Raw genomic sequence first — 25,373 nt, forward strand, 5'->3', positions numbered from 1 at the left:
AAATGTGACAATTGTACATTTACAATGCAAAACAGGGAAGACCGCTTAAATGGCACACAGCCCAAGTTGACATATGAGAATTATATACCGTAAATTGTGGTCACTGGAGATGGAAGAAGTAGTCACTTGCGTAACAGCAGGCAAAGTCGCTTTATACATTACAGCAACGTATTTTAAACTTTACCTAAAATTTTTGTCAGGAAAAAACCCTTATAATGCAACACTGCAATGTTATTTTTTTACCTGTAACCAAGCTGCGATTAATGTGTCCTCCAAGACTCCCAAGTACTCGCACAACTCTGTTCCTCACTGCAGCTAAAGATGACTCCTCCTTCTAAGACAAAAAAAATATATGAACAACAAGGGGTTAACCTCTGTCCTTAAAAAGAACCTGTCAGGACTGAAACATTTATGACTGATACTCAGGCTTGAGTACAACAAAGAGCAGTGCTTTGCTAAACAGAGTCTGAAGCCTTCTAAAAATCATCTTTTCATTAAACATTTATCTTTAGCACTATCAGCACTGCTAAAACGCTGCATTCGAGCGGCAGAACAATGTCATTAAACCCCCTAGATACCAGGGCAAAATTCCACCACGTTCCAAGTCATGGATTTTGCTGCCCGGGGAGGCAGAGCTTAGCGCTGTAGCATTGCCTCCATTAGCATCAATTCCCGCCGGCCCTCTCAGTGAAAGAAGACTAAGCGGGGCGGGAAGAGGCAGCGATCAGCGGGGATCGACGAGAGTAAAGGCAGAGCTACAGCGCTAAGCTCTGCCTCTTACAGGAAGCGCTCCCCGCATTTTTGCCCCGGGGATTTGGGGGGGTTTAATGACAGCGTTCTGCCATGGGAATGCAGCATTTTAGCACTGCTGATATTGCTAAAAATAAATGTCTAATAAAAAGATGATTTTTAGAAGGCTTCAGACTCTCCAAGTGCCTCCTCCTTTATCATGCACCAAGGAAGTCTCCACTAAACACAGATCTGTAGTCTATGACTTGGAGTTGTACCCTGCCTCTTCTTGCTCTGCAAACTACTGAAAGCACAGTCACTGATAGTAATGTGACCTCAATTATTTGAGAGAAGGCCCCAAGTCAGTGACCTGCACTCTACTAATTAAAAGTAACATCATGGCAGCTTCTTTAACATTTGGAGTGCAAGATAGATATTGGTATGCTGTTTGCTATACCTGTAAATAAACAGCAATGTCAAGAGACAACTTTAAGTAATTTTTGGAAAGATTAGAGGGAGAGAGGGGTGCCATTTGCGACTAGATACAGGTTGACTTTTAAAGTGGTATGAAACTCAATTTTTTCTCTAAAAGATTAAAAATAGATAAAAACCGACTGCTCTGATCTCCTTTCAATGCATATTTGCACTTTACTGTAGGTAATTAATAAGATTTCCAGTTTACGGGCAAATTATCAGAATAACTTGTAATTTAGCAATTACTCCGGAAATATAGGAAAGAAAGTTCTTTGCTTATCCCCTGGATACAGCAGAAGATTTCTGCATTGTTTACATAGCTTACTATTAGCTGAACACAACCTGATAATATCAGTACAGCAATGGCAGTCTTATCAATCCACGTATGAGTGAAGTAGAAGAATGACTAGTAACCCTTCCAGAAACTTTAAAACTTTTTTTTTATCACTTTTATGCTGTGTTTCATGCTTCAGACCATAGTGAAGACAGATTTCATTTTTCAGGCAATTCGAAGTAATGTGCATATATTTGTTACATTCATATATAAAGACAAGCAATGTTTAGTTTCCTAGACTAATAAAACAAAAAAGGATCATACATACCACTGATAGGGTTTTTGATCGCTTTATTTGGCGAATAAGATCTTTCTTGAAACCCTTTTGGGTTGCACGGGACAGACGAGTTATTTCCTGAGCACTAAGTGCGCCATCTAAAAATACAATGCAATACAAAACAGGTCGCCCATTAGGAACAACATACAGATATTTGAAGGAGATCAACTAAATTCATACTGCATTTAACTTTTGTTACCATAGCAATACAGTTATAAATACTTTCTCAAATGATGCCGACGTGTTCACACTTATGTTTTTTTAAACAAATCTATGGACTCCAGGACAATTATTGAAGATTGACATCTATTTAGGCTGCTTACACACAGGGACGTTACAGGCGCACGTTAGTGCAGCCGGTAACGCTCCCCCAACGCACAGCAATGTAACACAAGTGGGCTGTTCACACTGCCCACGTTGCGTTACATGTAACGCTGCACGTTCTTTTCCGAAAGTGCAGCATGCTACGGCGTTACAGCGGCTTAAGCCGCGTTAGACTGTTTGCACATGCGCAGTCATGTTGGGGAGGAGAGCGGCGGCCAGGCACATGGCTAATTAATATTCACTGCACGTTGTGACGTGCAGTGTTTACTTCCTGGTGCGGCCGCTCTGTGCAGCAATTGGCCTTCGGGACCACGTGATGCTGCATGCGTCCAAGATTACGCATCACGGACGCCAGAGTGAGCTGCACAACGCGGTTCACTCTGACGTCCACATCGAAGAGCACCTGGCCTTGCGTTAGGTGCACGTTATGCGACCTTAACGCAGCACCTAACGCAACGTCTTGGTGTGCAAGTAGCCTTAAATAGGAGCAAATATTAAAAATAAGCATACCTCTGTCTATCAGATAAAACATACATCCGACATAAATAGGCAAAGAGCAGCACTGTTACGCTGCATTACCTTCAGATGACGAGCTTGTCAAGTATCCATCCAGTGATGGTAGAATGTCCTTGTAAAAAGGCTGCATATCACTTTGGGGAATTCGAGAAGACCAATTTTCAAGGGCATCCAAGGCAGCATCAGCAAGTGGTGGGCAACTTAGGCCTAGCTTAAACGCAGACTACATCAGGGGAAGAAAGAGGACAACATTCAATTATGCAGCCACGTGATTTAGTGGAAGAGAGAGACACACCAATGTGCTGCCAGTCCATTAACCTTTGAGTAAAAGTTCATTTTATACACAGTAGATCTCTCTTATTTAATTTTTTCAGTGTTCAAATTAACTTTATTCTGGACGATTTTTATTAAAAATATTTATTTAACGCTTTCCCATTGCCCACATTTAAGTGCAAAAGACAAGAGAAGTTTGCTTTGTAAAATCCCCAAAAAGTGGCCAATCATGGTAATCACATAAGGTCACATGGTTGAAAAGTAAAGTTTTAGACCTTTGTTCATTCCTTGGGTGCCGAAACTGAAAGCAGCAGCACACGTTTGGAAATGGGTGCTAGTACAAGAAAAAGTGGACCTGAACTCTTGCACAGGACATAAGGAAAACAGAGGAATGCACCCTGAATGTATTAAGAGAGTTTATCCTGTTTAATTTCCCCTCATTTGTGTCTAATCCAGAGGTGTCAATGGAAGAGGGCTGGTGGGTGGGCGGAGCTCAGGCAGGTGGAAGAGAGCATGTCAGTGGTCGCGGTCCAACTTTACTGTTAATATCTGAAGCACTGGTGGGCCAAAATGTATGGCACTGCGCTGCGGGCCAGATTTGGCCCACGGGCCTGAGTTTGACACATATGGTCTAATCACAAGTTGTAATTTGATCTCTCCTGTGTCACCTGACTGCCATGGCAGAGCTGGCAGAAAAGCTCATTTGAAAGCACAGGATGTTAACAACATGTCTGCTTCCATGAATCAGGAAGTAGAAACAGTGCAGATTTTAGGATTTGTATCAGCTGTAACAAAGAAATGTTTTTTGTTTAAGGCAGGGGTCACACTTGTCTTTCAGTTTCTACACTTTGCAGAAAACTGAAAGACAAGTGTGACCCCTGTCTTACAGCAGCTAATGTAATTTATAGAGAAAACTGACAAATTGCGCAAGATGTCAGTTTTTTTTCTGCATGCGAAATCTGCATTAAAGTGTGACCTTGCTTATTGATTAACATGAGTTCTCAGTTGAAGTCAGTTTTTCTGTGCAGAAAACGCGCACGAAAGCCGACAAGTGTGACCCCTGCCTAAAGGTTTATAATGCTGTTTTGCATCTTTTATAGCAGAGAGGACATTCTGAGTTTAGGTCCCCTTTAAGGAGTAAAAACACTGCTCACCACACCACCATGCCAAAACAGGAGCAGGACCAGGCGTATCCAGACCAAACGACACAGGCAGAAGGAAAGTCCACTTGACCAAATGGCATACAAGTCCAATCTCTATTGGCAAATCATTCTGGACAGAGACATATCAGAGCACAAACTCCAAAATACATGGCCTGATATGTCTTTGTCCGAACGATTTGCCAATAAAGATTGGATTTGTATGTCATTTGGTAGAGCGGACGTTACTTCTACCTGTAGTGCAAGAGCAAGCAACAACTTGGAACAAGATCAGTAACAATGTTTGGCTAGTGGTTACCAGCACTGGGTCACCGGTTCAAACCCCAGCCAGGGGTTCTGCAATCTGCAAGAAGTGTGTATGATCTCCCTGTGTCTGAGTGGGATTCCTCCTAGCACTCTGGTTTCCGCCCACATCTCAAAAACATACACATAATTTAATTGGCTTTCCCCTAAAAATTGGCCCTGGACTATGATACATACACTACACAATACATGGATAGATATACATATAACTATGGTAGGGATTAGATTGTAAGCTCCTCTGAGGGACAGTTAAGTGACAAGACAATATTCTCTGTACAGCGCTGTGGAAGATGTCGGCGCTACATAAATAATAATAATCTTGTGCCACAAGGAATCTGGTGCAGAAAAAGTGAATTCACTGACCAATAGATGGAAGGACCAAAATATTAAACTACGTTGTGCAGCCATATTATTCTGCATAGGTCCTACTTTCTATTAGAAATCCCATAATCCATGCTTAGAAACACCAATACATTTACAACACCACTGTACAGAGAAATCTGAGCATTCACATTCTATAGTTAAAGAGACTCCGTAACAAAAATTGCATCCTGTTTTTTATCATCCTACAAGTTCTAAAAGCTATTCTAATGTGTTCTGGCTTACTGCAGCACTTTGTACTATCACTGAGTCTCTGTAATAAATCAATGTATCTTTCCCCTGTCAGACTTGTCGGCCTGTGTCTGGAAGGCTGCCAAGTTCTTCAGTGTTGTGGTTCTGCTATGAATTGCCCCCTCAGGGGGGAAAGAAACACACAAATGATCTCTTGAGATTCAAAAGGAAGGCTGTATACAGCCTGCTTGTGTATGGATGTATTTTCTATGTGTGGACATACTGTACATCAACCTACTTCCTGTTTTGGTGGCCATTTTGTTTGTTTATAAACAAACTTTTTAAAACTGTTTTTAACCACTTTTAATGCGGCGAGGAGCGGCGAAATTGTGACAGAGGGTAATAGGAGATGTCCCCTAACACACTGGTATGTTTACTTTTGTGTGATTTTAACAATACAGATTCTCTTTAATGTGAGGAAGAGCCAAATGACCTAGATGTATGTTTTTGGGGATATGACAGGTAGACAGCACTTCCAGAGCAAACAAAGGTTGAAAAATACAAACTCTATGCCAGGGGTCCCCAAACGTTTTGGGTCGAGGGCCGGGTCAACATACTTTAGTCTGCTGGGGGGCCAGAGGATACATAAAATGATGTAGAAATCTTTGCGGGTTAGACAGTGAAGGAAACCCAGGTGACAAACTGCAGTCCAAATTGACAGCAGTGTGTCACCTGATGTGGAATTTGATTGGAAACCAGCGAATTACTGCTTTCTGACTTCTATGTGGATGGGTGGTGCCAGCACTGCTATTCTATATGCGGACCAACAATATCTAAAGATGTAGCTGACCGCATCTATAAGTAATACATTTTGTAAGTGGAAGGGGCCAGTAAAAAAGCCTCAGTGGGCCACATTTGCCCCGCGGGCCTTAGTTTGAGGACCACTGCTCTATGCAGACTGTATCAATGGAACGCCTGAAACAGAGAACTTTACTTTTGCAAAGTAAGACAACCATTTCTCCAGTGTGCTGCCCTGATATTACAAGATCAGGAGTGATATCACTTATTGCTCAGAAATGATCTTAGCAGGATTTTATTAAAAAAAAAATAAAAAAAAAAAATAATTGATAGAGTTCAAAACATTTCCTCACTTGCAATGATGGAATGTAAGCTTTCATATCCAGCATGATAATATCATGGGGCAGAGAAAGGATTAAGGTTAGACAAGACGCCAAAAGTTCATCCTTAAATTGCTTCATTTTGGCAGACACCTGGAACAAACACAACATGACAGTGTACATTGCATTAGAGGACTGTGCAGTAAAATATGCAATGAAACAATACATTAACACTGGAACCAAATCCAGTAAGCCATTCCAAACGTCCCCATACCTCTTTCCCAAATTTTGCAAAGAGAGAAAAGCAAGCCAACTTTTCAGGGTCATCTGGACACCATCTGGAACTTTTTGGATTGGCCCCCTTGTATGAAGGAAAAGAAAAAAAAAAGAAACCATACTGTAAAATGTGAGGAAAACAAATGTATTCACAATATATTCAAATTGCACAACGAAGGCCAAACGTCACAAGATAAATAGAAAAATATATTCCTCCCTCCACTACAAATGTAACACTTCAGCGATATTTGTAAAACGCGGTTGGTGCAATAACAGTGCATTCATCTTTGATAGCATTTGTATAATGAATGATGAAGACATACAATGCACTGGCTGTGACACAGCGCACTAATAGAGATTAGGGGTGGTCAATGAGAGGCAAATAGTTCCAAGATAAAGGATTATGCAAATTGCAGCAGCATGACGATTACAATTGGGAAAAATGGTGGCACAAATGCATCGTACTAAAGGCCCATACACACGTCTGATTTTTTAAACGACCCGTCGTTCGGACGTCTCGTCGGTCAGACATTCGGACGTCAAATCGCTCGCAGGTACAGTCCGTCGTTCAGCTGATAAGACTAGTCTTGAGCGATCCACCTGGAGGATCACTCAAGACCAGTCTTATCAGCTGAACGACGGACTGTACACACGCCCAACTTGACGTCCGGACGCCTAAACGACGGGACGTCCAAACGACGGGTCGTTTAAAAAAATACGACGTGTGTATGGGCCTTGATGGAAACTTCTCCACGTGGTTTCCATCAGCTGAGTACCTACAATCTGATTGGCATCATAAATCAGTGCTAAAGGAAAAAAGAGGTCAAAGTGTTCTAGCCAGAGCTTTAGAGCCAGGAAATGAGAGGTGTCGGTCATGAGTCACTGCAGGCTGTTTCTGCCAAGTCTATTGCTGGGAATACACCATACGTTTTTCCACTCGATAGATGGGTTTGTTAGATAATTTCCAACATGTCCAATATTCCTTCCAATCATTTTTTTGGGTCAATTTCTCATAGAAAAAGATGAGAGAATCAAGCGGGAAAAAATCAGATAGAAAATCGAGCAGAAAAACGTATCGTGTGCACCCAGCATGAAGGTGCTCATTAATGATGCAATCTTAGTTGCAATATGAGAGACTACCTAAAGTATCCATTCAAATGTATTAACTCAGTTTACCCTTCTATTACATAGATTTGGTATGATTGTCTAATAAAGATTGTTTCAGTATTTTGCACCTTTGCAGTGTTGTTGTGGCAGGTCATCACTGCTCTTTTTAGCTCTGAAGAGATAAATGCAATAGCACATAGCTACCAAGTGGCACAGATCCCTTGCAGCAGAGGAAGCAGCTTGTATCAGTCATGTGACTGACAACAACCCTGCAAAACTGTTTGTTTTTTTCCTTTAAATTTTTACCCCTCACTTTTATGGAATGAGGTTTGGAAGAGCCTGACTTCTGACATTTTTGCTTATTTTTTTTTGTCAGCTGAGAAACTTATCTCTGTACACCACAGCCCTGGGGAAGAGTACTTTCAGCATCGTATCCCTTTTTCCAAATGTTAAAAACCTTTCAGAAAGTTAAAATCATGTACCTCAAAGTACTTGAGTTTCTTGGCATTCTTCATTGCTACGGACAACAGCCTGTAAAATCCACTGATCAGAGGCAGCCGCGTGGAGTGCAGAATGAGTTCATAGCCAAATACATATACCCATGGCTCAAAGTATTCTATGTGCTTGTTCGGTATTATTTCACTTGAATAAAGACAAAACCACCAGGCAAGGTGAGTGATTGTACAAACACTAAAGTAAAGAAGACCTAATAAGACAATTTGATTAGGTTAAGCACTCCTATGTTTTTAAAACCATGGTCCTGTACCACATTTAAACACCTCTTGCTTTTATGCACATCACAAAGATTATCAATATTACATGCGATTTACATGCAAAAAAAACCCATGCATGCTGGTTCAACAAAACATGGTCATCTTCCCTGCAGAGAGGGAGAATGTCTGAACTCTCAGATCTCACAGTACATGGGTAAACAACACATTCCAGCACTGGGGCAGTGGGAGAGCTCATAGATTCTAAATCAGTGGTCCTCAAACTAAGGCCCGCAGGCCGAATGCGGTCCCTGAGGCTTTTTTACCGGCCCCCCACACACTACATGTATTACTTATAGATGCGGTCAGCTACATCGTTAAATATTGGTGGTCCACATTAGAATACCAGTGCTGGCACCACCCATCCACATGGAAGCCAGAAAGCAGTCATTCGCTGGTTTCCAATGAAATTGCACATTAGGTGACACTGCTGTCCAATTGGACTTCCGGTTGTCACCTCGGTATGCTTCAGTGTCTGGCCCACAAAGATAACCCCTGTTCTAAATAGTTGCATATTATGCCATTCTCCAGAGGGGTGATCATATACAGACCGCAGCAGGAACCTGAGACCTGTGGAAGCTGCCATATTAATTTCCTTTCAAACAATACCAGTTGCCTGGCAGTCCTGCTGACCTTTCTGGTCAGTAGGGTCTAAATCACAGATCTGAAACAAGCATGGGGCAATCTTGTCAGATTTTGTCATAGACATCTTATCTGCATGCTTGTTCAGGGTTTATGGCTTAAAGGAGTCATCAAGGAACATTTAATAAAAAAAGGTGCTACTTACCGGGGGCTTCCTCCAGCCCCAAGCTCCCAGCATGTCCCTCGCCGCAGCTCTCCCCGCAGCCGTTCGCCGCAGCTCGCTCCCGGTCCCCGGCGATGACGTCAGGGTGACCTCCAGGTCGGCCTTTACTGTGCCCGCGGCATCGTCAATCACCGCCACATGGGCCAGAGAGGACTGCGCAGGCGCAGTAGTTCTGCGTCTGCTGGAAACAAATCTTTATATTCGATCTAACGGAATAATCGAACTAAATTATCTAATTGAAAAAAAATGAAAAATTATACCAGGGCTGTGGAGTCGGTACAATAATCTTCCGACTCTAACTCAGACTCCGACTCCTCAGTTTCTGAAACCACGACTCCAACACCGACTCTGGGTGCCCAAAATTGCCCAGACTCCGACTCCTCGACTCCGGACTCCAACTCCAACTCCACAGCCCTGAATTATACCATGTATGGCCACCCTAACTTATAATAAATAAATAGCAGCCTTTTTTCAGCTGCATGATGACAAATATAAAATATTTTACATTTATTGGAGGAACCCCTCCCTTCCTTTCATATTGCCGGGACAGAATCCGGCAGACTGGTAAAAGAGATAAAAAACAAAAACAACATACAGGCTGCTACTGATGATGTCACAGGGGAAATCTCAGCTTGTGTGAGATTTCACATAGACGATGCCCCTCTGAGGGAGGGTAGCTGATGACAAACACAGCCATGATCTAAAACCTCCTACTAAGCGCAGAAGTAATGGCTGCCACCTGTATAACCCTAGTTATGAAAAGAGAAGGGTGAAAAGCATGCACTGAAATGCTCACAGGCTTGAAGGAGTGTTTATCTTTGTATGTGTCAAAGCGGTGCAATTAATATTTTGAATTAAAAAAAAAAAAAAGTTTGGTTTGGGTCCGCTTTAAAGGCATACATTTGAAATCGGCGCCGGTAGACTTGGGCGCAGGATAAAGCCGGTATATGGCTGATCCTGCTTCTGCACAAGTCCGGGCCGTATTAATTACTATTCCCCCGCCAATTCACCCCCTAGGGTTTTTACGGACCAGAGAAATTTTCACCTGTCAGCATTCCTCCCATTCATTCGCCTATCAGTTACTCACTACATGTCACAACGAAATGATCTATAGCTTGTTTTTTTCGCCACCAATTAGGCTTTCTTTCGGTGCCTCTAATACTTTTAACCCTGAACAAGCATGCAGTAGATCAGAGGTTTCTCTGTGGTTCGTAGGCTCCATTGCTGTCCCACCCAGCCGCTCAATTGTCCTGTGGCAGCCTCTGGTATATTTTCTTAATCTTTATCTAGTAATAGGTTGCGGTGTTTGTGTGTGAGTGTGTGAGTGTGTGTGAGTGTGTGAGTGTGTGTGAGTGTCCTCCATTATACTAGGTACACACCATACAATTATCTAACAGATTTACTGCCAGATTATTTCGATTATATCATAATCTGTTTATACCAGTAGTTTAAACTCTGGCAGCTCCTCCAATTTTGGAACAAGAGGCAGAAGATTCCAGGGATATGTCATAAGACAGAAAAGCAACCAAATATAAGTTTCTATACTGTCCTATCACTTTTGCTGCCCAAAAGTATAGTTGGCCAGGGCAGTCTGTCATATCGTCTATGAGGGATTATAGTTGAACCAAATATGAAGAGGACTATACAACCAAATATGCCAATGTAACAGTTACATTTATATTTACTCCAGAGGCTTCCCTGTCCTCCTCCCCCGGTCATTCCAGTGCTGAGACCTCTGAAGCTTGAGGAATCATGGCTGTAAAGCACGTGCACAGTAGCACGGACCCACTCTGGCTTTGGCAAAAGGCTTCAGTCTATTGATCCCTACAATTGCAATGTAACGTTGCTACTCTTGGATCACATCTTCCTTGTCACTGGCTTGGAAAAACCAAGCAATCAATAAAATCCGAAACATCTGAACTCATTTGCATTCTTGTCCCCGGTCAGTAAGTCTCTAGGCAAAGAAGCCAAAGAAAAGATGGCCACACACAGTTTGCAACATTGTTACCTTAGCAGATACATTTTAAAGTCCCTAAAACAACAGCTCTTAGGCTATGTTTCCATTGCTGCGATTCCGGGCCGATTCCCCACCTACGAAATCGGATGGATTTTAGCAGCCTACAGAAGTCTATTTATGCATCCGAATTCGTGGCCGAGGAAAAATCTGAGGCCCTGCAGCATAAATCTGTGAGTGACTGTCCGAATCCCATAGCCTAGAAGGATTCGGCTGTGAGAGGCGAGCAGCTGTGCCGGCATCGCGTCTCGCAAACCGCATGCCGGCGCACAAGTGGGAACGAGCCCTTAGAAAGCATCACATGAATACTGCCTGCAAATATAAACAACATTTTACATCATCAAAGAAACATACCTACAAAACTCCACCAAATTAACAAATGCAGTGAAGTCCTTTGGTCTGGAAGGATAAAGGTTGGCTGCTGGGTCAGAAGTTGCAATAATGAAAGAGCTGCTTTGATCCGCCTCATCCTAAAAATATGTGCAAGAGATGGTGGATTACAACTTTTTTCATTAGTAACATTTAATTACATTTCAATCTTTCCAAGTTTTCTTTTGCATAAGTATACAAATAAAGCTCCCCAAAAAGGTTTACATCATCAGTGCATATTGACTGATCAATAAATCTATTCTTAGACCACATCCGCACTACCGCCATCGGTTCTTGATCTGCACATGGCTGAACCCTGCATTAGTAAGGCCTTTTTTCCCCCCAAGCACCTGACAGGCAGTGAGAATTCACCACCTATCAACTGCTCCTGTCCATTGGCCAGGCGCTTGCTAGTGCTCAACATACGCTGTAGACAGGCGGCTTCCAAATGGAGACTTTTTTGCAGCATGGTAACGCTTTCACATGACAGCGTTTGACACAAGTGGCGTTACAACCACTGCCATTCGACTGCATTTTAATTGCACCAGAAGGACAGTAGTGGGCAGCAGAGGGTATGCTGAACTGCAGTTCAGTCGTCTGTGGAAAAGCGGCCTAAAACTCAAGTCAGGAGTACCTGAAAGGCTGATGGTTCCAAGCTGTCGCCCGAGATGCCACACTTTATGCCATTGCTTATTTCAGTTAATAATTAACACATACTCTTTAAACAAGTCACATAAAGGTACTGCAAGAAATATGAAGTGAAAAAAGTGAAGAGAAGGAATCCGGCACTACTTTGCTTTATTACTTGAAAGTAGATATGTGGAACTTTTGCCTCGGAAGAAGCTCATGCAGATTGAAACGGCAGTCAGGCAGAGCCAATATTCTGCACTCACCACCATTTCATCCAGCAGGTACTTATGTATAGCATAGCATGTTCGCCTCTGTGTATTTTCAAGGAATAAAGCAATCAAACTAGTGCCAGATTCCTTTTTTTCACTTGCTCCATAGACTTATTTTACTATCCAGAGCACACTTTATAATGCTGGATGTAGCTAACTGGAAGTCGTTAGCCTAGTGGTAGTGTCAGTTCTCCATCTGCTTACTGTTCAACTGCAAGAAATATGCAGAACAACACTAACAGCTTTGTTAAAGAGTGACAAGTGCAGAGGTGAACAGCCGGCTAGCGATGTCGCTAGCACGGCGTTTGATTTATGAGGACAGCAGAGCGCAGGGTGGACCTGGGGGGAAACAGTATAGCAACAGATGCTGGGCATTATATGCAGACCCAGTCTCTGAGTGCTAATTGGATTCTTAGAACCCACCTCGGGTTCTCTTTAAAGGCCTGAGAGGATTGTATGGCCAGCTCTAATGCCAAGCTAGACATTCACAGCCTCAGCAGACAACTTCATACCTGATTGTGAACTTGGAAGACAGAGCAGTAAAATATGTATAACATTCAAATCACAAGATGAGGTTAAGTGGACAAAAATGCTCTCTAGTATAAAATAGTACACATTAATCAAAGGAAAAAAAAAATTACTTTTCCTTCATCAATTTAATGGTGGTCACTAATGATCCAATCTTTTTCATCCAATCTTAAAACATATATGTAGTATTAGGGTAAATTGAGTCAATACATTGAATGGATAATTTAGGCAGTTCCCTTATATTACATAGAAATGGTAAGATTGGATGAAAAAGGTTAGATCATTAGTGGCCACCTACAAACAAGACCCTTACAGTCATTAAAAATGGTTTTGCACTCTGAATTAAATGTTAAAATACAGTAATTGAAAGTATGCTAAAGTAAACCTGAGGTGAGAGGGATATGGAAGCTGCCATATTTATTTCCTTTTAAGCAATACCAGTTGCCTGGCTATCTTGCTGATCGTCTACCTCTAATACTTTTAGTCATAGCCCCTGAACAAGCATCTGCAGATCAGGTGTTTCTGAAAATATCAGAACTAACAAAATTAGCTGCATGCTTGTTTCTGGTGTAATTCAGACACTACTGCAGCCAAATACAGTAGATCAGCAGGGCAGTCCGGCAACTGGTATTGTTTGAAAGGAAATAAATATGGCAGCCTCCATATCACTCTCACCTCAGGTTCACGTTAACATTAAGGGAGCTGTGAATCCCAGCACAGCCGAGCTCACAAACAGCCTCGGCAGTTGGCCTTCACCACTGAGTACTGCAGGTGATTTATGATGGTTGGTTGAGATTGCTGGTTAGTTGAGTTCCGGATGACAGAGATTCTACTGTACTCCAAGGTTTATAATAGTGCAGTAAAATAACATCTATATCGAACAGACTTTATTCTAGCTGAAAGAAACCTGATTGGAAAGACTCACAGCTTTACAAACAAACTTTGTAACTGGTTCTTTTTTAGTAGACATGGTGACCGACAGTGGAAAATGACTGTAGACTAATTTAAACATAACGGACTAGTGTCTGAAACACTTACCAAGTGTCCAGCATCTTGTTTCTGGAGTGTAAGATCTAATTTCTCTATAATTTTGAGAACAGATTTTATAAGTTCATCATACAACAATCTATTCAGAGATTTTAGAGGTGAATTGATAGTTTGGATTATTTCATCTGAGAAGACGGAGTCCTATGATGGATAAAAGAAAGATGAATGTAAACAACTTAAAGGAGTACTATCGATTGAAACGACTTTTTTTTTTACTACTCCATATTAGTGTACACATTACCACTAGTGCTAGGGGCACTTTATTTATTCACCCAGGTCTCTCTCTCACTATCCCTGCTTAAAAATTCATTTCTCACACAGCTCATAGTAGTTTGGGTCACCCTGAGCTGCTTGGTTACTCTGTCACACAGCTCACAAATATATTTCACTGTGTCACTCACAGCATGCAGCAGGCATGAGGAGAAATAGGCTGATCTGAGGTGGTAACAGGTAACTAAATGAGCTGGAATATTGCTGGAATATAACTAGCTATACCATGAGTCTGTGTTTACACTCAGACTGGCTGCCTGCTTGAGGCATTCACTCCAGGCTGCATCCACTTTACAAGCTGCTGAGAGGGGCAGACCACTGTCTACAATTAGCATTATTAGTATCTTTATCAGTAAAGAGAAGCAAAGATAATAAACACACATTGCTAGAATCTTTAACCCCTTACCACCATATCAACAAGATTCTTTCAGCAAGGTGATAATTAAACTATAAACTGAGGAGTTGATAGCATCTCCCCTTTGCAGAGACATGGTCTAGCCCTCTGGGAGCTCAGTATTAGATACATTTTGTATCCAACACTGACGCCAAAACTGACGGAGGATTTTACAGCTGAGAGGAACAGCTGTGTGAGGAATCAAATTACTCCTAGTACTTGCCCTAATGTGTGCTACAACATACAGCATTTAAAAATAAATGCATACATCGATAGTATTCCTTTAAGTTTGGCCAAAGTTACCTCAAATCAAGTTGATCATATTGTTCATAATCTGCATGCATTAGGCTGGGAGCAGAAAATCACTTGTAGCCCCTAAATCCTGCTTACTGCTCTTTGTGCCTATTGCAGCCCGAGATGCTTTCACTTAGGCAAACACACTTGACTGTTTTTGTACGTGTTTTCTGCACAGGAAAACTGAGAACTCATGTTTATCAATGGGCTAGTTCACACTTCATGTGTTTTTCCTGCAGAAAAAAACCTGACATTCTGCATCATGATTCTGCACATTTTGTTTTACGCAGAAAAACGTGCGCAGGAAACTAAAATACAAGTGTGTTCCCTGCCTAAAGCCTTGTTCAACAGTGTCCCCAAAATGTACAGTAATTGACAGTTTTTACACCGGAAAGCAACTGAATAAGGCAAGCTCCTTTGCAGCGGTTTTCAAGTGTGCCTGGTACGCTGGAATCACTGATAAATAAATGTTTGCTTCAAATAAGGGTTTCTTTAACCACTTCACCACTGAGGGGTTTTACCCCCTGAGCACCAGAGCAATTTTCACCTTTCAGCGCTCCTTCCATTCATTCGTCTATAACTTTATCATTACTTATCGCAATGAAATGAACTAGATCTTGTTTTTTCCGTCACCAATTAGGCTTTCTTTAGGTGGGACATTATGCCAAGAATTATTTTTTTCTAAATGTGTTTTAATGGGAAAATAGGAAAAATGTGGGGAAAAAAATTATTATTTTTCAGTTTTCGGCCATTATAGTTTTTAAATAATGCATGCTACTGTAATTAAAACCCATGAAACGTATTTGCCCTTTTGTCCCGGTTATAAAACCATTTAAATTATGTCCCTATCACAATGTTTGGCGCCAATATTTTATTTGGAAATAAAGGTGCATTTTTTTCATTTTTGCGTCCATCCCTAATTACAAGCCCATAGTTTATAAAGTAACAGTGTTATACCCTCTTGACATAAATATTTAAAAAGTTCAGTCCCTAAGGTAACTATTTATGTATTTTTTTTAATTGTAAATTTTTTATTTTTTTTTTAATTACAAAAAAAAAAAAAAAAATGGGGAGTGTGGGAGGTAATGAGTTAATTTTATGTGTAAAAGTCATTTATTTGTATGTGAAAAATGTGTAGGGTGTAGTTTACTATTTGGCCACAAGATGGCCACAGTAACTTTTTGTTTTAATGCGACCTCCAAGCTTCCTTCCGGAAGCTTGGAGGAAGTATAAGGAGGCTGGACACGTGAGTTTTTTCTCACAATGATTGCGCTGCCCATAGGAGAGCAGCTGATCATTGCGGGGCTTAGATCAACGAACGGGAATGGATTTTCCCGTTCATTGATCTCTGGGCGAGCGGGCGGCGGCGTGTTTACTAGCGGCGGGCGGCGTGTTTACGAGCGGGAGCGCGGGCAGCGTCGGGAACGCGGAAAGTACGTGTTTCTCCGTCCCTGGTTGTTAAAGGATGGAAAAAGGGGCGGAGAAATACGTACGCGCGGGGGTAAAGTGGTTAAACATAAATGTTTGACAACTGACATTTTATTATATTTCAAATAGTGGTTCAGTAGTGAACGGTGCCATATATTCATGTTTAGCAAGGATGGAGGGGCTATGCTCATCCTGCTTAGGGACCCGGATTTTAAATTAAAAAGTAGGTGCTGAGGGGAGTAGTCAATCTACATACAAACAATCATTAACGCTCTGCACGCATGACACTCACATCAAGCTGAAATACTAGAAGAATTAAAAACAACCCAAGTTGCTCGCTCTCTTTTCTTCCTCCTCCTTTTACCTCTTCTCTCTACTTTTTCTCATTCTCTTCTCTCCCCACCTCCGTGGGCTAGGGGTGGGCACATTGAGAGTAAAGGAGGATTCTCCCAACCCTCTCTCTTATATTCCCCTTTTATGGGCTACAGGCCCACAGCTCTGTTTGCAGTTGGACCTACAGGATCTAATTGTTCTGTTTATTCTTGTTGTTTGCAATATTGAATGTACATGACTATTTATCGGTCTCACCTGTAAAAGAAGCTTAATAGCTACTGGAGGGCCCATTGTGACATCTCAGTTCATCGGCTCCCCTGCATGGGACGCATTATTGTCCTCGACATGTACGAATGTTTTCATTATTGTTATCCTTAAAACGTTCAGTAAAAATATTGAAACCAAAAACAACTAGGTTGCAAGATTATGCGGTTGTAGAAAGGGAACATTAGCTTCCAAAATGGATTGCTTGCAATAGCATTCTGTACTGGACCCGTGCAGCAGCGATGAGGTTTCCCCTTAATCATGCATCCTAGTTGTTTTTAATGCTTCTAGTGTTCCAGCTTGATGTACGTGTCATAAAAGCAGAGGGTTAATGATTGTTTCTGTTCAGCAACACATGAAAGCTCTGTGCAGTGTGATACGGAGGGCTACCTTTCATCGTAGACTGTTAAATTGAATAGGCAGGGTCCCTTTTGTGTCTTGCAGCTGCTTATCACCCACAGCTAAACACATCCATCTCGGAGCTGTGCCACACTGCAGAGCGCTTTGCAACCCGTCAGTGCTGCATTTGCAGTTTTCAAAACACACTCCCCTTGACTTGCATTAAAACAGTAAATACACTGCACGATCCCGATTTTACAATGCAAGTCAATGGGAGTGTGTTTTTAAAAACCCAAACGCATCGCTGACAGATCGAGAAGCGCTCAGCAGTGTGGCACAGCCCTCACACGGTCTACATTTTTTTATTTTTAGTACAAAGTGTGCCAAGGGCCTATTTACACTTAATCAGTTGATGTGCGTTAGTACGCGTTTTTTCCATAGCAGTGCATTGTGAAAAAGATTTCAGTTAAAATGCGTTAAAGGGGCACTACATTGAAAAACTTTAACATTTAAAATATGTGCAAACATATACAAATAAGAAGTACATTTTTTTCTAGAGTAAAATGAGCCATAAATTACTTTTTTCCTATGTTGCTGTCACTTACGGTAGGTAGTAGAAATCTGACAGAAGTGAAAGGTTTTGGACTAATCCATCTCTTCATAGGGGATTCTCAGCAAGGCTTTTATTCTTTATATATTCCCTAAAAAGGATTAAAACAATGATGCTAGCCAGCTTCCCTGCTTCCTACACCGTTTTTTTGGCAGTTGGACAGAGCAACTGCCATTCACTAAGTGCTTTTGAAAATAAATATATCCCTAAGAATCCCCTATAAAGAGATGGACTAGTCCAAAACCTGTCACTTCTGTCAGATTTCTACTACCTACTGTAAGTGACAGCAACATAGGAGAAAAGTAATTTATGGCTCATTTTACTCTGGAAAAAAATGTACTTCTTATTTGTATATGTTTGCACATATTTTAAATTTTACAGTTGTTCGCTGTAGTGCCCCTTTCAGTGTGAAAGGTGCCATAGGAAAACATGGGCATTACTTTGAAAATCAGTTTTCTTTCAGTTATAATTGAGAGCAACTGATTAAGTGTAAACGGGGCCTTACAGCTGTGTATTTATTTGTATTGCTATTATTGACCCATTTTACTTCTAATGGTGGCCACTAATGATCCAACCTTTTTCATCCAATCTTACCATTTCTATGTAATATAAGAACTATCTAAATTATCTGTTTAATATATTCGCTAGATTGATCCTCATACTACATAGATTTTGTAAGATTGGATGAAAAGGATTGTATCGTTAGTGGGCACCTTTAGTAAAAAAATGTGCCATATTTGTACTGCACCGCCTAAGTTGCTGGAACTTTATAAATCAATTATAATAGGGCACAAACTGCTTGCGCCATTCTGTTTTTCATGAATATAAAACATATGGCAAAGAATAAGTTCAGCTTGACTGATCATACATTCCACCAGCTACAGCAGAATACAACGTGGCCAATTCAGTCCATTACAGCTGATCTCTTCTTTCACAAGTACAGGTCGTCTCCAGATGTCAGGAGAATGTTAATCCATATAATGAGCAGCAGCTCATCATAGCAGAACCAATGATCTTATGTCTCCATTAGGTTTTGCATTTATAAATAAATATGAACAGTTATAAAGAGGAACTTGTACCTTCATCTGATCACAACTCAGTAGACTTCGAAATAATTCCAGATAATCTCTGCAACTGGGAACTTTCCACTTTCCTGTGCGGACTTCTCCAGAAGCTGCAGTCTGTTCTGAGCCATCCTAATCAATAAAAAAAAAAAAAGTATACCGGTAACTCTGAGAACATTTAAGACAATAAAAAGAATGTTAAATGGAGTACATACTTTTGTTTGTAAGGGTCCTTTGGCAGGCTGTGTTCACCATTCCTCCCTTTCTGTCTACTTTCATCCATTATAAGTCCCGTTAGTAGGGCCCGACAATAGTAGTACTAGCCAGGACATTTAAACAGGAATGGCCCTTGTGCACGGGCAGTAGTCTCCCTATAGTCGCTGTGAGTGAGCGCCAGGCAGGAAAGCTGCCAGGGGTGCGGACAGCGTGACCACGGGGGAGGCTACTGCACATGCGCGATGACCATTACCTTCCGGTTCAAAGGTCCTGACTAGTACTAGTCAGGGCCTACTGACGGATCATATATAATGGACGAAAAGAGGCTGTGGGCTCTGACATATGTAGTCTCCTAGGCTTCTCCTTCTGCCCAACCATCACATTCTAATCATGTAATCCTTTTATCTTATGTGGGAGAGTTTTTCTGGAGAGCAAGACTGAAAGGCTAATTTTCATGGAAAAGGAAGTCTCCCCCCCCCCCCCACACACACACACACACACCTTCCCCAGCAATTTTGAAATGTAACCATAAGAAACACTACCATGAAGATATGAACATATCTCCCTGCAGGACACAAACCACAGTTAGACTAAAACAAACAGCTTTAGGCTGCAAGTTACTGTACATACTTTTATAATCCGTCCCAAAAAATGAGAAAACTGTATAATCTGATAACGTTACAACGAGCAGCCATACATCAACTATGCAATGCGGTAGTAATGGTCACTATGTCAATTAACAAAAGCAAATGTCACACATCAGCACACAGCATGAACACAAAATTAATGAAAAACTCCTGCATAACACAACTGATAAAGAAGGGGGAGAATGTAATGAAAGAGAAAGCGATCCTAACCATTCCTTTCCAATCATGCGGAGCAGTGCACAGAGACTACTTACAAAACCTCCGGGCACAGGTCCTCTTCCCTCCTGCAGCAGCCGGCGGCTCTGCAGCATCCTCGTATGGCTCCCCAACATGTCACCTGACCGGCATCGGGTCCTGTGACACATGGGAGCCATGCAGACAGGATGCAGCAAAGCAGCTGGGAACTGCAGGAAGTGAAGAAGACCTGCACATCAGCACTGGAGGGTTAGTAAGTGGTTTATGCCAGACACTGCTTTGTTTGTAGGGAATCTATGCACGTTCCCTACAAACAACATAAGGTAAAGTATCCAGCCAAATGCTACTAGAGGTGCAAGGGTCCACCAACAACATAATTCGACAGATATTTATGCAGTGACCCTCCAAACATGATCAGGCAGCATGTACATCCCAAAATATAATGATATAATGATGCAGAGTGCCCCCCCCCCCCCCCTTTAAAAAAATTGGCAGTGTATCTCCTAAAACAAATGAATAGGTAGTGTGCTCTCTACATACTTCATGATCAGTGGTGCCTGTAAAATATATTAAAACCAGCTTCCAAGAGATATACACACGGAAATACAGTAAGGTTGAGCAACATCAACAATTGGAAAGTTTAACCTAAACTGGTGCAAAACTGTAGCAGGTAGATAACTAGAGCCAAGGATTCTAATTGATGGATCAAAGCAACTGCTCCACTTTTGCACTTTTTTTTTTTTTTTTTTGTAACCATATTTTATTGGTTTTCGGATCAGTATTCAAACGGGGCATATTCACGATGCAATCATAGAAAATGGCATGTGACAGAGTCCATGACAATGAAAAGATTACATCGTGCCATATTGTCTAACAAAGGAAGAAACCCCCGTATTCCTAAAACCCTCCCATCCCCTAAATCCCCACACTGCACCGGATTTACACCACTTCTGTTCCAGTTTTCCTTAAACTGGTTGTGATATATTTGCCACACAATGTTTAGTGGAATTCTTTTCCAAGAGCTCCGATGTAGCTAAATAAATCCAAGTAGCACAGTACCTTCACAAATGCGATTGGCTTGGAACAGACTCTGATTAATCCTTGGTGCACTACGAATAAAAAAAAAAAAAAAAAATTGAAGCAAGAATACAAATCAGTAACTTATTTTTGACAACTATTCAGTTATGAGGTACACAAAGAGTGATGTTGATTAGCTTTATTTCTGCAGGGCTTGTTTCCTGATGAGTAAACTTGTGAGAAAGAATGAATGACTGGTAAACAATTATTCAGGATACCAATTTTTACATTCATTATCCTTGTTTCAGTATCAAAAACCCTTCATACATATGTATATTGCTATTTTTTTTTTGTCTTGTTTTTTGTTGTCCTTTAAAGAGTAACTGTCAGGCTGCAGAAGCTAATTTAAACCTCTATTCTCCTGTGTTAAACAGTTTAGAAGGAAGCTCAAAAGCCATTAGTGAAGATAAACATTTCAGTTACCTTTGATGTGTGCTTATCTTAAAGTCTGTTATAGACCCATAAAGACGCAAGCCGCAGCTAAACTGCAAAGCATTCTGGGGCCCTCCCCTCGGCTGCTAATGAGACGGTACAGGAGCTTCTAATCAGTCCAGCGCAAAACACTGATAAATCTCGGGGCAGAGTTTCACTGCAGGAGTCAGCTATTGTTCCTAGCCACATGGCTCATTAATATTCACTGCACACCGTGTTGTTCAAGAACGAGCTTATCTGTGATCAGAAGCAGGCAGGACATGACGACACATTTGGCTTCACAAACATGGAGCCTGCCATGAGCTGTCAGGAGCATCTATCTCTGCATATACTATATACAAATTCTGTGAAATCCAAACGTGGACAGTGAAATGCATATGTAATGTAAGTACAGCCAATCTTTAGCTACTGATATATGTGTTTATTTTCTCTGAGACCCTATACCTAACAGCTCCTCTTTAAACAAGTAATCTACATCATGTTTGTGGCAATAAAGATCAAACCTTTATCTATACTGTATAGGTGGCTTATTTCCTATGGCTTGGCAGTAAACATTACAATACTGTGATTCTCAATGGCAACTTTATGATGATTTTGATTGGACCAATTCCACAACTACCTCAAAACTACAAGCTGTCAATGATGTTAAAGGAGGCAATACACAGTATTAAGAACTGGGTCATGTAAACTTTTGATCAGGGTCATTTAGGTAGTTTGTTTAGTGATTATGCTTTAACCTTTTCAGGACCATGTGCATTAGATCCTACGCCGCACTTGTGGCTGTCCTAGCCTGATGCGGCGTAGGATCTACGCCGGCCCCGCTCCCGATGTCATATGATAGCTGACATCTCCCCCGAGTGATCAGCAGCCATCGTGTATGGCTGCTGATCACGTGATCACTACGATCGCCGTCGGATCGTAGCGATCACTGTGACAGCGGCGGCAGCAGGGAGGAAAAGAAGAGATTCACTCACCTCCCTGCTGTTTCAGCAACGATCGGCGCCTCCCTCCGCTCTGGCCGGCATCTCTGCTCCGTCTGACGTCAGCACCGGGTCCCGGCTTCATGACGTCATCAAGCCACGACCCGGAACTGAGCGGCATTAGGAGCAGAGATGCCGGCCGGAGAAGAGGGGGCTACTGTGGCTGCTGGCAAAAGGGGGGACACCTGCCGCCATGGGGGGGGGGGGGACACTGCACAGCCAGCCACGGAGGGGAGCCAGCCACCTGACCCCCCGAAACGCGCAGCCCACACCCCCCCCCCCCCCCCGCAAAATGCCTGGTCCTTAAAGAGGGTTAGGCGGCCGGTCCCGAAAAGGTTAAATAGAGTAAACACAGTTGTTTGACAACAATTACTTCAGCCAACCACTAACTATGAGTGAAAGAAATGTGTTTGTGTTATCCTTCATAGTGTATGAAAAATGGATAAAGGAGTTATCAGGCAAAAAAAAAAATTTGAGTTAAACCACTAACACGTAAAAATGTATGTGTTAATGTTCCTGCACCTGTGGGAATGCGTAAAAATGTACGCAATGCGGCCCACCGACCCCGAGGTCAGCAAAAACGAAACTAGCTGATGGAGAGGGACCAGAGCAGCAGTGAGTGACTACGAGGGCACAGGATGGCTGCATGGGGCTGGTAGAAGCCCCAGATAAGTGAAACTTTTTTTTTTTTTGCCTGATAACTCCTTTAAGAAATCCAACTCTGCCAGGGTACGTAAACGTATCAGCACAACTGTATATAATCTGATGTAGGAGGACCATTTCTAACATAAAAAATTATATATATTTTGAACTTCTGAAATCCAGACTGCTCGAACCCCTTTGAGTCATATTTATAGATGTGTGAAGACAATTTGTTCCCTGGCTATCAGATTTTATGCAAGTGGAGGTACAGAGGCGCCAAAAGGATAAAATATGATAAAATGGTTAATATATTCGAGTGGCGGCGGTGGACCGACCACTCAGAAACAGACTTGATGCTGTCGTAAATAACAAAGGCAATTTATTTACATACTCCACGAACAATAACTGCAACGTGTTTCACAGGCACATGCCAGCTCCTATATAATTTAGGTAACCAACTATGGAGAATACTAACTCAGTGAAGCGTTAGTTCTCCTCAGATCAGTCAGATGGGTTCTTAACCAGTCATATCAACAATATATATTTTTAGTATCACATATGTCCCCAATGAAATAATGAGTCTCAGACCAAGATCACTTTTTATCTTAAAATAAATGTATTCTTGTATTAATAAACATAGAATATACAAAGATCACATAGAACAGGGTTATTATAAAAAAGGCAATAGTAAAAATATCTAGCAACATTTCTCAGCCATCAGGAGTACATAAATTAAAAGGATACGTACCACCTCTCTTACAGCATATCTCAGCAAACGTCTTATCTGAACAGTGCCTTGACCTATATTTATAGGGAACATCGTACCTAACCAAGTTATGTTCTCACGTGAGTTTCAGGGTCGTCACAAGAGACAGACATGTGAGGGGGAGTTGGCCTTGGATGGGGCCAACTTGAAATTTACGACTCCAGGGTTTATGCACAGTTGAATGGGTCACTTAAAGTTCATTCTTTCTAGGTGAGAGTTGATTTCACAGAGTTCACCTAGAGTTTGAGCTTACTAGGTAAAAGGGCATCTATAGTTCATAAGCAGTTCATACGGTTATTATAATTCACAGCACACCAGATATAATAGGATTATTAAACACACACTGCACATGATATAATAATGCAAGCAGTTACATTAGTCATATACCATAAGATATGCATATATGTTTCTCTAATTATAGTGCTTACACTATTTCAGTTTACCTAATGACAACCTGATAATAAAGATTAAATATGTTTGACACACAATCCCGCTTCATCAGGCATTAAACAACGGGAGTATCATACTGCAAAATGACAGAGATGAAGGTATATCAGAGCGCTATTCAGTGTATGATAGTATTGAACATAAATTACATGATCACGTAAAGTATAGGCGAGTATGGTGAACTGGGGTGGAGGATAGTTACTGTATTCAGTAATAAGTGTGAATGATAGGGTGGAGGACGATGTATCAATGGTATAGGTTTACTAAAGTGCGTTTGGATATGGCTTAGTAAGGGGAGCTACAATCAGTGCTGACTGTGTAGTGAATAGTATTAGAGGGTATGAGACAGGAGGAGGGGGGGGGGGGGGGAGGATGGAAATTTATTTTTAAAAATAGGAAGTTGGTGGAGAGTAAGAAGATATAGTGAGTAGGGGGATCGTGAAGAAGTGGATGGGGAGAATCAAAGTGTGTGATAGAAAATGCTGGAGGAGGCTTAGAGCTGGATGGTAGATGGCTACAGTGCAATGTAGATACTGGGGTGGCATCTGTTAGGACACAACATATATTGAGCAGATGTACACAGCAAAATAGGGAACAATGAAAACATAAATTCACTCACCAACTGCAGGTTCGAGACACGCTTGGCACCTCTGTATCCGTGTGCCGGCGTGGGACCTTTAAATAGCCCAGAACTGTGTGCACGGAGGGTCGGGCTGGCTTGCGGTGGGCGTGAGACCAGTCGGGGCTCTTAGCCAATGGGGACTTGTAGGGGGCGGGAGTGCTAAGATTGAAATCGCCGAGTGCGACTAAGAGGCCGCGTTTCCTCCGGCGGCCGAAGTGAAGGGGCGGAGTGGTGTGCACGTCATGCCGCATATGGCGGCGATGTCTGTACAGGGGCAGGGCGTGCGCATCAGCACGTGTGCCACGTTGATACTAGGGAGATGTGCGCATATGCAGAAGCGCGCATCTCCCGCTGTGGCCATGTTGCTTATGGGCAGAAGTCGGGTGGGGGGGGGGGAAGAGAGTGGAGCTTGCCGTATTGTGGGGGGTGGGGCTTAACATATGAATTAGAGCAGCTGTGCCCAACCTACGGCCCGCGG

The 25,373-nt window shown here is 41.9% G+C and overlaps 1 protein-coding gene across 4 annotated transcripts in view; it reads right to left on the reverse strand.

Annotated features, from left to right (window-relative positions):
- Nucleotides 1-25,373, reverse strand: part of PRKDC (protein kinase, DNA-activated, catalytic subunit) — a 270,531-nt gene that overhangs the window by 202,726 nt on the left and 42,432 nt on the right. For 2 of the 4 annotated variants that reach the window (XR_011020922.1, XM_068237356.1), the window contains exons 14-23: nt 20,989-21,038; nt 18,887-19,003; nt 13,867-14,016; nt 11,387-11,502; nt 7,926-8,085; nt 6,335-6,421; nt 6,094-6,213; nt 2,718-2,877; nt 1,806-1,912; nt 244-334 (exon numbers count right to left, since the gene is read on the reverse strand). Coding sequence is in view for 3 of the 4 variants with exons in the window: in XM_068237356.1 (XP_068093457.1) it covers nt 244-334; nt 1,806-1,912; nt 2,718-2,877; nt 6,094-6,213; nt 6,335-6,421; nt 7,926-8,085; nt 11,387-11,502; nt 13,867-14,016; nt 18,887-19,003; nt 20,989-21,038 (1,158 nt within the window). In the remaining variant the exon portion in view is untranslated. Of the gene's footprint in view, nt 1-243; nt 335-1,805; nt 1,913-2,717; nt 2,878-6,093; nt 6,214-6,334; nt 6,422-7,925; nt 8,086-11,386; nt 11,503-13,866; nt 14,017-17,802; nt 17,876-18,886; nt 19,004-20,988; nt 21,039-25,373 lie in introns of those variants that run through there. The other 2 variants (XM_068237357.1, XM_068237358.1) reach the window with 2 other exon arrangements.

The sequence above is a fragment of the Hyperolius riggenbachi genome, chromosome 5 (assembly GCF_040937935.1).
Source record: "Hyperolius riggenbachi isolate aHypRig1 chromosome 5, aHypRig1.pri, whole genome shotgun sequence".
Classification (NCBI taxonomy): Eukaryota; Metazoa; Chordata; class Amphibia; order Anura; family Hyperoliidae; genus Hyperolius; species Hyperolius riggenbachi.